We start from the raw sequence: 12,235 nt of genomic DNA on the forward strand, positions 1-12,235 counted from the left end.
AACTAAGTAATCAAATTTTGGTGGCATTTCATAATAAACCACCAATATAACTTCATCTTATTTATTTAAGGTTTGATTTCGCTTTAAACTTTTAAAATGTCTATTTTATTATATGAACTTTAACAATTTTATTTTGATTCTTGTTGGATCATTTTTCCACCTAAAATTTATCGTAAAACTCTTTATTCTTTTTCTTTTTTAAAAAACTTATAAGTATACCAATAAACAAATATTGCAAACTCTCTCTCCTTTTAAACAATATAAAATATTAAAAATTATTCTTATTTTTCCAAAACAATGTGATTTAAAATAGTTTCTTACACTTCTTTCTATTATGAAAGGAAACTTAATAAGTTTTGTATTGATTAAATTACAATTTTAGTTCTAATAATTTAATTTTAAATTAAACTCTAATTTAGTTACTAGAGATGGTGTTCATTTGTGTTTTTTTTCAATAATTACAAAGCTATGATCCACCTATCGACTTTAAAGATGTGTTCAATATTTTCTACTTGAGTTGGCGTGTTCATTTCGTTTTTTTATTTTTATTTTTAATTCAACATGTGGATGGATATTTGAACCTTCAAATTTTTTGATCGATGGTATATATCTTAACTAATTGAGTGTTGTCCTCCCATTTGGATTTTAAGCGAGCATACTTATATCATAATAAATATAAATCTAACTTTACAAATGGTATAAATTGAACTTTTGATTAAAAAAAAGTATAAATTGAACTAATAATCAAAAGAAAAAAAAAACTTTTCATATACGCCATCAACTTTTAGAATATTTTATAAAGAGGATAAAGTGTGTATATATGTAAAATTTCTGTCCATTTTGTTAAAAAAAAAAAACAAAATAGCAAAATAATTATTTTGTATCAAAAGCCACATAGGGCTGAATCAGTCCTAAAAACACAGGTAGAAAATTTTCATCATACATTTATAGAGTTGATATTGATAACTCCGTAAATTTAAAAATTCATTTCAAACAATTGAACCATGTCAAACCGTTTCTTTTCAAAACTTTTGCTCACATCGTATCATTTAGTGTACTTATGAGATCACGCATACCACAAATAATTCCAACCCCACAAACCTAAATCTCAATTTTCTTGTGGGTACTCATTTTGTATGTTCGTTTGTATTCTTTCATCGTATATATACACACACACGTACATACATATGAATTTCCTAGCTTCAAACAGTGGACAAAGAAGAGAGAAAAATGGAGCATAGATCTCATCTTCCAATGTCTTCCACTGAGAAGACTTATGATTCTAACAAAATAAACGTAAGAGCAGCCAACATAAGCTTAACTAGCAGTAATTGGCACCTGTCTTTGATCAAGAGGTCATGATTTCGAAACTCTCCACCCCAACTATTGTACTGAAAAAAAAAAACAAAATAAAACAAGCAACAGCGTGAGCAGCGGCAATCTTCTGTTCTTCCACTTCGTCTCTTGCAGAGTTTCCAAAGAATGTCAACCCAGAAAAATGTGGGCATGGAAATTGGTATTAACATCCTCAACCTGAAACCACAAAATTTAATTTGTTCAGAAACTTATCTAAAAGTTCATTTATGAGGTAAATTATAGACAGGGGGAGGGGTAGGAGGGGGTGCCCTTGAATTGAAGGGAAAATCTAAATGAACCACAAAACATAAACACAAGTTTCAAAGCACTCTCACATAAAGCAGTTCCATTTCATTGTGAGGGTCCCTAGCACTTTGAAACATCAGATGGCTACTAAAGCAAGCTAAATCTTCATACAGCTACCAAAAGACCCTCTCTTACAGTGTGATAGAACAGACGCGTCCTGGAAATCGCTTTACTTACGTGAAGAGAGTTGTACAAAAGTGATACAAAGAAAAGATAGTTCGACGCGAAGAGAGTCGTACAAAAGTGTTATAAAGAAAAAGATAGTTTGTTGGCGAAGGAGAGTTTCGTATGGAAAAAACTTGTACAAGTCCCCCTCCAACCCTGGCCCTTAGGCTGTTTGCCCATTTCGTGATTTAGATATCTCTCTGTGTCTCATCAAGATAGACAGTTTTTTTTTAAAGATATCTCAAATCTTTTTTTTATTTATTTATGAATAGCCGAACTTTCCTGTAGAAAAATGAAAGAACAAAAAAAGGCATACAAAAAAACACAAAAAACAGCCCAACAAAAGGAGGTCAAACTAAAAGAACAGGCTCCAATCTTGAACCTATAGTATAACTACAAACGTATTTGGATATTAACGCCCAAAGGAAAACGTGAAACCGAGCAAGACCCATACGTCCTCTCAAGATCTTCAACCCTTCTAAAACTCTTGTTATTTATCTCTGTCCATAAACCCTAAAGAACAGGTAAGCAACCCATCGGCTACAAGATCGACCCCTGTCCCTAATCGGAGAATGGTAGAGAGCCTCATCCAGCATTGAGCTGGCACGAGCAAGATGAACCCCAACATTTCCTGAACAAAGGATCCAATTGCCAATTTACAAAGAAAATAATTTTTCATGCGCATGTGTTATCGACAAAAGCACTCCGGGAAGGGAAAGAAACAACATAAAATTGACCTTTTCACAATGGAGCTCTGGGGAATCAATTGCAGAAGTCACTTTAACAGCTCCGATGCGCACGAGCTTGTCCTGTTGGCAGTTCAGACATGCAGTTTCCTTTGCATAATCTGAAGGGAACAAAGAAAAGGGGAAAAAAGAGGGGAAGAAATCCTGTCACCAACTTACCAGCAATTCAAGGATGCTCAAGAAAAAAATTAGCATATTGACTTGGTCATGTATCATAGCTAATATATAATTCTGCAGCAGCTTCAATCTTTCTTACATTGCAATGTTTACTTGAATAGATGTCAAAATCGTAATATTTTTTTTTATGGAAATTTGGGCACAAAGTAGGTTAGGTAAAATTAGGCACAAGAAACCCAAAATTATAAATTAAAAAAAAAAAAAAAATCAAACTGAAGCTTTAACCGAACTGATCAGTACAGTAAAAACCGATTTTCAAGAAGAGTTGGTTTGGTTTGGTTTGCATAAATAGAAAACCGACCACCACAGTTCAGTTTTTGGTTTGGTGCAAAAACTAAACCAAACCAAACTCTAAACACCCTACCAAGGGCACAAGTAGAACATAAAAAGAGTATTTATCAACTTGATCGCCTCCTGAACATCACTAATCATATCTAAGATGAATAAAACTTATACACTAAATGAACCAATAAAAGAACAAAAAGCAAATTAAATGCCATGGACCTAAGAACACAATAAACTTATAATCACAAGGAGGAGACTACAGTGTTAAGCAAAGGGTTTGAATCCTATTTTGATACTTTCACACTTGTATGTTCGTTTCATTTTGGTCCCAAAATTTTCAAATTACCAGTTTTAGGCTTTAAACTTCACGTAAGTAACCATTTTAGTCTTTTTCATGAAATCTTTTGTAGAAAATTTAACGACACTGGTCAAGTGCCGAATTACCAAAATGATTTGACTTTCTTTTTTTTTAAGGGTTAGGGATTAAAATGGTAAATTTGAAAATTTAAGGACAAAAATAGAACATTATAAAATTTGGGGACCAAACAAAATAGGCATAAAATTTCAGTCACCTACCAAAATAGGATTCAAACTAAAGCAAATTGATGGTGGTATAATGTCAGTGAACCGGTCCTCCTCCCCACCCCTCTAAGAAAAGTCAAGCAGAAGTTATGTGATCTTACCCTTCTCACAAGTCTGAATCTGGTTAACAGCTCGATAAAGATTTCCGGCGAACTTATCCTCGGATTTATGGGCAAAAATCAAAGGAAATCAAATCTGTCTCAAGCAGCAATAGTTGTTTATGGTTGCATATCGTCTCAGGTTTTCTTGAGTGCATGATAGAACCCCCCAATATGGTTGCCACTGCCGAATTATTGAGCACACTCAAAGGCCTTCGCATAATCCACGGGCAGACAGCACTAAAAACAACAGTTCACGAATCTCTTCAAGGTGTGTCTTCTTGTTGCAACCAATTGATATCCTGCTAGATCAAAATCTTTTAAAATCACAAATATCAAAAACACATATAAAAAGTTAAAATGACTGGAAAATGGCGACTATGTATTCTCAAGCAGTATTGAACTATTGATTCTCAAAGATAAGCCAATTTTTCATGAAGGCCAGTTTTGGTATTTTCACTTTTTTTTTTGGATGAGAAACCAACTTTCATACAAAATATATATAATATATCTTTGCATACAAAAAAAAAAATCAGGCACTCAGTGTCAGCAGCACAATTTTCAGTACATGATGATGAATAGTAACTCTAATATTAAAAATTCATAAATATTCTAAGATAGAAGTAACTGGAGGCTCAAAATGTAAAAATGATCTTTGCAGACCTTTCAAAAAAACAAAAAATGTTTCCAAATATATTTTCAAGTTTTTTTTTTTTTTAAATACACCCATCAATCGATTTTTTCCTACCCAATCCGGTCATGCATACACTTGTTAGAGTTGTGCTTCTCTAGTGTGTCAGTGAATATCGACTTTTTAAATAAGATCAAGTTCTTTGGCTGTACATGGCAAAAGTACTTGCTCTCTGGTTCAATATATTTGAGGCAGTAACACAGAAGTTGGGGGTGAGGGTGGGCATATAACGCTCAAAAAGTAATGAACCCTATAGCAATATATTAAGTATAGAAAGCCTAAAGTTTCTTGAAGATCAGATCAAAAAGGCTTTGTTGACAGAGGGCGGTAACCCTTTATTAGTTCCCCGGGATATTGTACTACCACACACACACAAAAGAGGAGAAAAATCAAGCAGAAAAATACTAGGTTGCTATTTAGGGGAGGGAGTTGATGGCCCATATTAAGTTAAAATTTCCAAAATAATTTGATACTGCAAAATGAATCAGGTGACTTATATGATTGCCCGGAAAAACAGAAATCAGAGGGGTTAAGACACAAACCATCTGACATATGATATCTGCAAGCTGAAGTGCTTCCTCCCACCTGCTAACTTTGATAAGCCCCGTGATAAGGTGAACAAATGTACCAAGATCTGGTATAGCACCTTGTCTTATCATATCATTAAATAACTCAAACGCGTGACCGATCTTAGTTGCATTAGAAAAACTGTGAATCAATGACGTATACATATTTTTCTTAGCAGCCATGGACATTGAAGCTGATATAACCTCTTTGTGAAGCTTCAGTGCCACTTCCAGTCTTCCTGCCTTAATAAAGTTATCAATCAAAACCCTATATAGCAGAATAATTGGAGCAGAATCATTCTTCTCCGCTTCCTCTAAGAGCCCAAGAGAGAGAATGAACTCCCGGTTATAGCCTTCAATCACCTTACAGTAGCTCGATATATGTTTTGGCCAGTATGTTTGTTTCATTTCATCCAAAAGTGCATAAGCCTCGTCTAAAAAGCCAGTAGCACAGCAATGGTTGATCAACACTGTGTAGGTGACGAAATTTGGTGCACAGCCTTTTGAGCCCATTTCCCTGAAAAGCTCAAGGCATTTGTCAACTTTACCAGCTTTCCCAAAGCCATCAATCATTGCAGTGTAAGTCACAACATTTGGTTTACATCCCTTTTCTTCCATCATCAACATAAGCTTATAAGCTTCATCTGTCTTTGCAACTTTAGAAAGGCCATCAATCATCTCTGTGTAGATAACAACATTAGGAGCACAAGAATTCTCAAGCATTTTGGACAACACTTTCAAAACAAAATCTAGACGTTTATCCTTGAATAACCTATCAATCAGAGAGCTATAAGTATAGACATTAGGATTATACCCGCGCTCGACCATCTTAGCAAACACCTCTTGTGCTTCATCCAACTTTGCAGCCTTGCAAAAGCCATCAATAAGTGCATCATATACAATATTGTTTGGTTCACAGCCTTCCAAAAACATGGTTTCCAGTAAGTTGCGAGCATCTTTGACTTTATGGGCCTTGCATAAACCATCCACCAAAGCTCCAAATGTAACAACATTCGGCTTTTCAGAGACATTATTTTCCGTTTTAAAATACATATCTACATCCGGAATGTCTTCGTCACCTCTCATTCTTGAATAAATCTGGCAAGCTTTTTCTATATTCCCTGATTTACAATAGCCATCAATTAAAGCTGTATATGTAATAACATTAGGAATACAACCCTTTGCTAGCATTAACTCAAAAAGTTCATTAGCAATGGAAACTTTCTTAGCCTTAAGATATGCATGGATGAGGGTTGTATAAGTCACCACAGTAGGTTCACACCCATCTCTTACCATTTCATCTAGCCAATTGTGAGCTTGTTTAATGAGGCCAGCTTTAGAAAAACAATCAATTAAAATTGTGTACGTATAAACATCAGGAACAACACCAGTCCCTTTCATTTCTTTGAATAACAAAAAGGCATTTTCTACCCTTGAGGCATTACATAGAAAACCTATCACTTCAGAATATGTAGAGGTATCAGGAATGAAACCATTATCCATCATTTCATGGATTACTTTATATGCTTTCTCAAATTTCCCAAAGCCACATAGGCATCGAGCAAAGTTCACAACATTTACCTTATTTAGAACAGTTCCTGCAGAAAGCATCTCATTGTAAGCTTTCTCGGCCAACTCAAATGTAACTGGGCCAGGTAACTCTTCACTACCACAAATACCGCCAATTAAGATATTGTAAACCACATAGCCAGGCTTGCATCCACAATTTTCCATTTTCTTGAGCAACTTATAAGCATATGAAAAATCCCCTGATCTGCAATAAGCATGAACAAGAGAATTAAATATCCTATAACTCGGAAAACAGCCTTCTGCAATCATCATACTCAGAATTCTCTTACATCGACCCAGCTGTTTTTTATTCAAACAGCCACAAAGCAAGATCTTATAAGTCTGAGCATTAGGGATGCAGGAAGTAGACCGCATCCTGTTCAAAAAATCCATAGCTTCTTCAAAAAGCGAAGCTTCACACAATCCAGATATCATCTTCGTATAGAGAACCGTATTGGGGACAAAATCTTCTTTCTCAATTAATGAGAGGGCATCCCTCCATTTGCCCACTCTGCAGAGGGCTTGAGCAAAAAAACCTAAAGTAAACTCATCCATACTAAATCCTGATTGTGACATCTCTCTATGAACCAAATGAGCAGTATCCAACTTATCAGCTCTGAGAAAGACTTGAATCAAAGCATTATAAGTTAACCGGGTCGGCTTGTATCCAAAATCCTTAAGCCTCCCGAGCTCTTCCAATGCTACATTCCACAACCCATTTCGGCAACATTTCCGAATCAACACATTAAGCAACTTCCCAAGCACCACTTTGTCATCACCCCAAATTTCTCGCAGATACTCCTCCGGTACTCGATCGTAATTATCACACTCGAAAACATCTAACAATGCACAGTACACAGACGCAGTGTGATTGTAACCAATTTGCCTACCCGCCCACAGAAAGAACCTGACACACAATTCAGGACTCCTCAAAAGATTCAAAACCTCAACAACCAAATCGGGATTCAAACTCTGTCTAAATTGCCTAAGTAATTTCTGGGTTTTGTCCCCAAACCCATCATCACCGTTACGAATTGCATCTAATATCGAAATAGCCTCGTTTGAAATCTTACCAATCTCGAGTGTCTTCTCAGAAGAACCAGAGTCTGCAGGAGAATCCAACAAAGAATCACGCAGAAACCCAACTTCTTGGGCCGAAAAGCATTCGACCCGCGAACTCTCAGACGGATTTGAGTCGTCTAAATCAACTAGTCCCTCGAGATTGTCCGGAGGAGAAGTGGTGTACTTGGCAATGGCGGATGAAAGGCTTAGGCGATATACACTGATGTTCCCAAAGGAAAATCTGGAGGAATCAGAGAATATGAGTGATGGGTTCGTGGAGAAGACGGCGTTCAATCTAAATGGGGAAGAATTGAAGGAGGTTGAGAGAAGTCGGAGAGATTTCAGCCCCCTTCTGCTCATTACTCGCAGTGGGAGCTTCGAAATGGGATTGTAGGCTTTGGGTTTTTGGAGGGTTTAAGGAGGAGAGGGAAAATCAGAATCAGAATGAAAGAAAATGGAAAAACTTTTCATCATTCTAATGTCAACAAAACAAAATCATCATGGTGAGAAGCTTGCAATTTGTTTTTTCAACATGTTGGACATCTTTATGAAAGAAAAAAATATATTTTTTTGTCAAATTACAAATATGGTTAGGGTGTTAAAAAAAATCGATGACTCGAAAAGTCATAAATGAAAGGTTATCTTATAAACTTGTTCGATATGAGTTTGGTTGGATTCAAATAAATAAATATTTTATGAGTTGGATTGGTTTAAGAGTTTACCTATATTAAATTTGAATTGAATATAAAACTAACTTGAACTTATTCTCAACTACATAACAATTTAGTGAAAGTGAGCATAGCTCAGCGATAATTGGCATATACCTTGAACTAGAGGTTGTGAGTTCAAATTCCCTCCTCATCTTCAATAAAAGTACACCAACCAAAAGTAATTTAATTTTTTCTTTTCTTTGTTAACAATAACTAAAAAGAACATGCCAAAATTAAACTAGATAATTTAGCCCAATCTCAATCTAATTCAACTATTTATCTCTACCAAAAGATCGTGAATTCGACCTTGCACGTACTAAAAAAGAAAAAAGACACGAGACAATTTAGAATGCAAAGGATGGTAGTGGTACAAGTATATGATTTACGATTTCTTTTGTTACTTTAATTTCACTTCAATGTGCTATATTATTCAATAAATCACAATTTTACATATTTTTGTGAAAGAATCCTTTTTCAGCATAACAAGGTGAGAAATTTGAACGTTAGAACTGACCTTAGAATTTTAGAATTTTAGAAATATTATTAGTTGAATTATATTTAGATTGACACGAAAATTAATATTTAAACACAAATGTTGATAGTGTTGCGTTAAGTACATTAAAATCATTTTACATTTTACCAATGATGGTCAAATAAAAGTAAAAAGTAAAGTTGTTCAGAAAAAAAAAAAAGTAAAAAGTGACGATCAACGTAAGCTTAGTTCAACAACTCATTTTGCTCGATAAATAGATTTGTTTCTTTATTTTATTGGTTTTGCCCAACTCAGTATCATAAAAGGGAAAGACTCAACTATCCCACCTAGCCGAGCCAAAATCGAAAAAAAGATTAGACAGAAATGAGTGGAAAAGAAAGGAAAAATGAAGACTTTAAAAATATAACCCGATCTGTTCAACCTGATATGTATGGTGGAATCAAGGTATCTTGCTCATTTCTTAGAAGTGGAAGGTTCAGTTTTCCATCCTCACATTTGTTGTACTAAAACAAGGTTCGTCGGAGTCCATCCACAAAGATGCGGGGAGGGGTTTTAGGTCTGTAGGGTCCGAGCAACTAGGGCTTTCATCAAAGGGTTGAGGAATTCGAGCGAGGGTAAAGGATAAATGTTTCACTTTCTGGGCTTTCCGGGAGTAATTGGAGGGGTTGTTCAGGGGTTGGGAGATTGTCGTAGAAATCATCCCACCGGAGCATGTGAACTCGAGGTGGGGGCTCAATCTCGTCTCCCGGATTCCAATCATGTCTCTACCATCCGTTTCTCCCTTTTCTCCGGCTGGCGTGATAAGGAGAGACGGATCCCAACTCGAAAATGTCGGCTCGATCATGTTTATATTGGCAGGAGGAGGTACAGCATGAGTGGGTAGGGGATTGGTAGTGACATTGGGGCGCGGTAAGAAATGACCGTGAGCATAAACGAATGAATTGTATTGATAAGAATGACTTAGTTTATTTAATGGATAACAAATGTATTACTCATTCAACGGCTTAGTTTCAAAATAATATCTATTTGATTTATTATAATCGAGTTATGCACATTTCTTTTTCAATTTAATTTTATTCCATGATTCCTTTTAGACTTTTTTCAATTTTAAACTTCAACTTGACAATATGTATCAATTTGCATCGGATAATTGTTCGTAATTTTTACCTTGTAATTTTAACATTCGGTAAATTTTCATTTGAAAATTTGTTGAAAAAATATTCTCATGTATCAAATAAATTAGAAAATATTTTTTTTGTATGAAGTAATTGATAGGATTTAGAAAAAATAACATTAGTGTCGATTTTTTTGGCATGACATTAGAGTTAGATTTTTTGGCAGTGTTATTTAAAGGTATATTTTATAATCAAACCTAATTTGAGAAACTTGATTTTTATTAAAATGGTGAGTTTTGTTGTTTTTTTATTCAATAAAGTGATATAAATTATCATATTAACCTGAATTTAGGATTACGAATTTAAATTTATTAAAATAATATGTTCCATGATATAAACTTAATTAGACATATTATATCCAAAAGAAATAACTAGACATAAAAGGTGAAATTGTTTATTTTAAATAAAAATATATATTTAGAAAGCTAAAATAAGAGATTCCCAGATAATAAAAATATATTAAAGATTAAACAAATAAAAACTACGACAATAAAAATATGTTTAGAAAACAAAAATGAATGAAATTATATTTAGGAGATAATAATAGTAAAAATATATTTAGAAAACATAAAATAAAAAATATTTTTATAAAACAAAAATGAATAAATATATTTAGGAAACAATAAAGTAAAAACATATTTAAAAAACAAAAAATAATGTAGTTAATACACACTATGCTTTGTGTATACTATATTATATTTAATATAAATCTAAGGGGGCACGTATCCTTGGTCACAACGTGAATCCGTCCCGCTCTCTCTACCATTTTTTAGAAATTAATTTCTCAAGTCATAAGCCGCAGGATACAACTTTTCAATGATATAAAAGTTGACTTTGAGTAACTAATGTATCACAATGTTTCAAAGTAAGTAAATAGAATGCGTAATTGAGAGACTAATATTTTCACTCGTTTTTTACAAGAACACCCACCTAATATAAAAACTATCATCTAAATATAATTATTTGGGCTGGACAAGTTTGCCCCAATTTGGTGGGTTCACAAAGTTTTTAACACTTTGATTAACCTAACAAGTTTGTCACTTTGGACCATCATGGGTGGTTCATTGATCCAAAGGAACTGGAGTTAATTAGGAGGGAACGAGTTCAAACTCATGATAGGCATCTACTTTAAGAACTAGTAATACCTATGTGTTTCTTACCAAATGTTGTAGAGTCAGACGGAGCAACCGTAAGATTAGTCGAGTTGCGTGTAAGCTGACTCAGACACTTACGAATATAAAAAAGAAAGAAAGAAAGAAAAAGACAATGGCTTTGATTAAAAAATGTTTATTTTAATTTTAATATATTTATTTTAGTGACAATTTTTTTTAATAAATTCACATTAAATAATCAACCATAAAAACCTCACTCTTCCACTCTTCCATCTTCAGTCATGCAAATATTAGGAGAGGATGAATTTTCTCATCTCTAATTGATATTTCTACTCACTTGATTTAGTGATTGATGTATAACAATTTTTTTCTCGTTTACCACTCAACAATCATGTTGTTTCTATTTTTAGAACTAAAGGAGAATTTTGATGAAAACAATAGTTTGTTGGAAAACAATTTCGACACGATCACGGTGCTAAATCGTTTTTTGCCGTTTGCTTCCCAAGGTTAACCCAACTTCCAATTTTGGGTGCACTCATCGGAACAGAATGGAATCGAAGAACATGCTCAGAAAGAAGTTTGATTTTTTGTAAAAACTTTTGTAAAACGAGATCTCTCCAACTGTTTATTTTTTGCGTGTTCTCGAAGGAGGAGAACAAATCTAGTTTTAAAAGGAAATAACAAAAAAAAAACGCTTTAACTGAATTAATTAATTAAAATGTTTAACAATGAATTTAAATAATTAATTAAAACATAGATAAAACGTTTACATTAATACTTAGTAAAATATGAGCAATAATTAAAAGATATTACTTATTTTGCTTTGTCATTCCAACATTTATCACTCGTTTTGACAATAAAATTGATCGATTTAAATTCATTTTACAGGCCAAGGACATAAGTAAAACATTACAAACAATAGAAGTATAATTGAACCTAACCTTTAGTGTCCAAGTCATTTTGAATATTCTAACCGTAAAAACAACTTTGATATTATTATTATTATTCAATGTAAACAGCAAAGGGTTTAGAGGGAACATGTTTAAACCATGGTGGCCACTTATCTAGGATTTAATATCCTAGAGTTACCTTGACAACCAAATGTAGTAAAGTCAGACAGTTGTTTTGTGAGATTAATCGCG

The 12,235-nt window shown here is 33.9% G+C and overlaps 1 protein-coding gene across 3 annotated transcripts; it reads right to left on the reverse strand.

Moving 5' to 3' along the window:
* Positions 1–1,082: 1,082 nt before the first annotated feature.
* Positions 1,083–8,103, reverse strand: LOC111018584 (Tetratricopeptide repeat (TPR)-like superfamily protein). 3 transcript variants are annotated; one of them, XM_022294731.2, is made up of 5 exons: positions 4,949–8,103; positions 3,719–4,017; positions 2,565–2,674; positions 2,282–2,458; positions 1,083–1,533 (listed from the first exon to the last, which is right to left on the reverse strand). In XM_022294731.2, exons 1-2 carry the CDS (start codon positions 7,961–7,963, stop codon positions 3,982–3,984), a joined length of 3,051 nt encoding a protein of 1,016 aa, XP_022150423.1. In that variant the 5' UTR covers positions 7,964–8,103; the 3' UTR covers positions 1,083–1,533; positions 2,282–2,458; positions 2,565–2,674; positions 3,719–3,981. The 3 variants fall into 3 exon arrangements, with proteins under 3 accessions (XP_022150423.1, XP_087982707.1, XP_022150422.1); XM_088126581.1 differs by having other exon boundaries at positions 1,692–2,458; XM_022294730.2 differs by lacking the exon at positions 2,282–2,458.
* Between the last annotated feature and the right edge of the window lie 4,132 nt (positions 8,104–12,235).

This window comes from Momordica charantia, assembly GCF_013281855.1.
Source record: "Momordica charantia cultivar OHB3-1 chromosome 7 unlocalized genomic scaffold, Mcharantia_2.0 BLBB01000007.1, whole genome shotgun sequence".
Classification (NCBI taxonomy): Eukaryota; Viridiplantae; Streptophyta; class Magnoliopsida; order Cucurbitales; family Cucurbitaceae; genus Momordica; species Momordica charantia.

What these genes read in the sequence shown, in the direction of transcription:
- LOC111018584 (XM_022294730.2), bottom strand. Translation starts at nt 7,963, where the DNA reads ATGAGCAGAAGGGGGCTGAAATCTCTCCGACTTCTCTCAACCTCCTTC. An exon ending in CAGATATCATATGTCAGATG is followed by an intron (nt 4,018 to 4,948) that starts GTTTGTGTCTTA and finishes TTGATCTAGCAG; the next exon opens with GATATCAATTGGTTGCAACA.